A 1,721-nucleotide genomic window follows, 5' to 3' on the forward strand; every position below is an offset into this window, starting at 1 on the left:
AAGGGAGAAAGGGAAGGGAGAAAGGAAAAATTGGGATTAATTCCCCCAATATTTACATATTGGCCTTGACCCTCAGAAATCCAAACGAAGATATCAAACATTTTGATGGCAAAATCTGTCTGGTGGAAGATATGGCTCTCCTGACAGCAAGTTACATTATTTAATGTCTGCAAGCTGCAAAGCAGATGCAGCATCAGTATAGTCATTGTTGAGAGACTGGAACTTTGTAACTATGGAGACATTACCTCATAGTGTTCTAAGAGGCAGGCTGGCCAGATATGAAGGTGGTAGTCATAAAGGTCACTCCACTGGGTTACTGCCTTGTCTCTTGAGTTGCTTCCAGAGGATGCTACACACCTTCGCCTTATAACCTTAGCCAACATCAGTATTGGCTATGTTGATACTTGCACATTCACTTGAGAAATCTGGTTCGGGGATCAGCTTGGTAAAGAAATCATTAAATCTGGCAGGTGCTTGAAGAAAGTGGGATTAACAGGTGAGGTCACTTTCAAAAGAAAATCTGCCTTAAGTCCCAGCTATATTTGTGGCCTAATGTCATGGTCTGTTTTCCTAGGAAAGAAAAGAGACTTTACTTCTTGCCAGGATGAAAGACACACATGACATCCAGGAAGCCCCAGAGACCCTGCAGAGTGAAGTCAATAAGCAGGACAATAAAATGAAGAAACAAGAACTGTAAGAATGGTGCTGATGAAAGGAGAGCAGGGTCTGAGCTTTGGAGGGATAGTGATAGAGCAATTGACCTTTTTCATGTCAAAACATCTAATAAGTAGTTAGAACTAGAATAGTTCTCAAAAATTGTCTAAAAATAATGAATTACATAGTATATAATTATTTTCCCAACCATTGTTTTGTAACGTTCTGAATTTTAGGTAATATAAAAATCCACCTAGATCTATTTGCATTATTTAAGACCTATGCTTTATATGAGATTCCAAAGTTTCCATTTGACATGTTGAGGTAATTTGCACACAAGTTCTTTAGGACTACTTTACTAATCTGGGGACAAAAAATTACTACCATTTTGATTTTTAAAGTGTCTGTGAGGATGTTACATAAAATTGTAATTCCCAGGGCCAGCAGGTGGCATTGTGATTAAGGTTCTGGATTTCCACATGGCCAACCATGGTTTGAGTCCTGAACTGGTCACTTGAAAATAACTCTGGGCATGTGTGTGTACATGCCCAAAATCCTGAAAGGAGAATGGAAGAGATGGGCTTGCAACATGGCTATTTCTCCTAGAGGATATTTCTCACTTTCTCTCTCTGTCTAGTGAGTGTATGTGCCTTATGGCAAAAACTCTTAAAAAAAAAAAAAAAACAACTTGTAACTCCCTCTTAAGTATTCATGTAAATCATTCTATCAACTAAAGTATTAGCATTGATCTTCCCAACGTTTTCTTTCTTTTGTTGTTTTTTTGTTTTGTTTTGTTTTGTTTTGGGTTTTATTTATTTATGTTTTTTTTTATTAATTCACTTTACACCATCACAATACACAAATGAATTTTTCATCAAAATACACTGTGCATTGGCTCAATCAAGCACATCCACATACATGTTCTCAGCAAATAATTTTCCAATTCTTACGTCCTGCATACCTTGCCCTTTGTCTTGCCATCCCTGATTCCCCATCCCCCACCCTCTGCTATGTCCCATCTTCCTCCCCCATTGTCCCTGGCATCCATGGTTGCCCTCCATACCTTC

General features: G+C 38.4%; 1 protein-coding gene across 1 annotated transcript in view; it reads left to right on the forward strand.

Annotated features, from left to right (window-relative positions):
• The first annotated feature begins 281 nt into the window (after nt 1-281).
• Nucleotides 282-1,721, forward strand: part of LMNTD1 (lamin tail domain containing 1) — a 50,727-nt gene continuing 49,287 nt past the window's right edge. The window contains exons 1-2 of the mRNA XM_006140290.1: nt 282-496; nt 575-693. Of these exons, the coding sequence (XP_006140352.1) occupies nt 605-693 (89 nt within the window). The 5' untranslated portion in view covers nt 282-496; nt 575-604. The remainder of the gene's footprint in view (nt 497-574; nt 694-1,721) is intronic.

This window comes from Tupaia chinensis, unplaced genomic scaffold, assembly GCF_000334495.1.
Source record: "Tupaia chinensis unplaced genomic scaffold, TupChi_1.0 Scaffold000028_1, whole genome shotgun sequence".
NCBI classification, from domain to species: domain Eukaryota; kingdom Metazoa; phylum Chordata; class Mammalia; order Scandentia; family Tupaiidae; genus Tupaia; species Tupaia belangeri.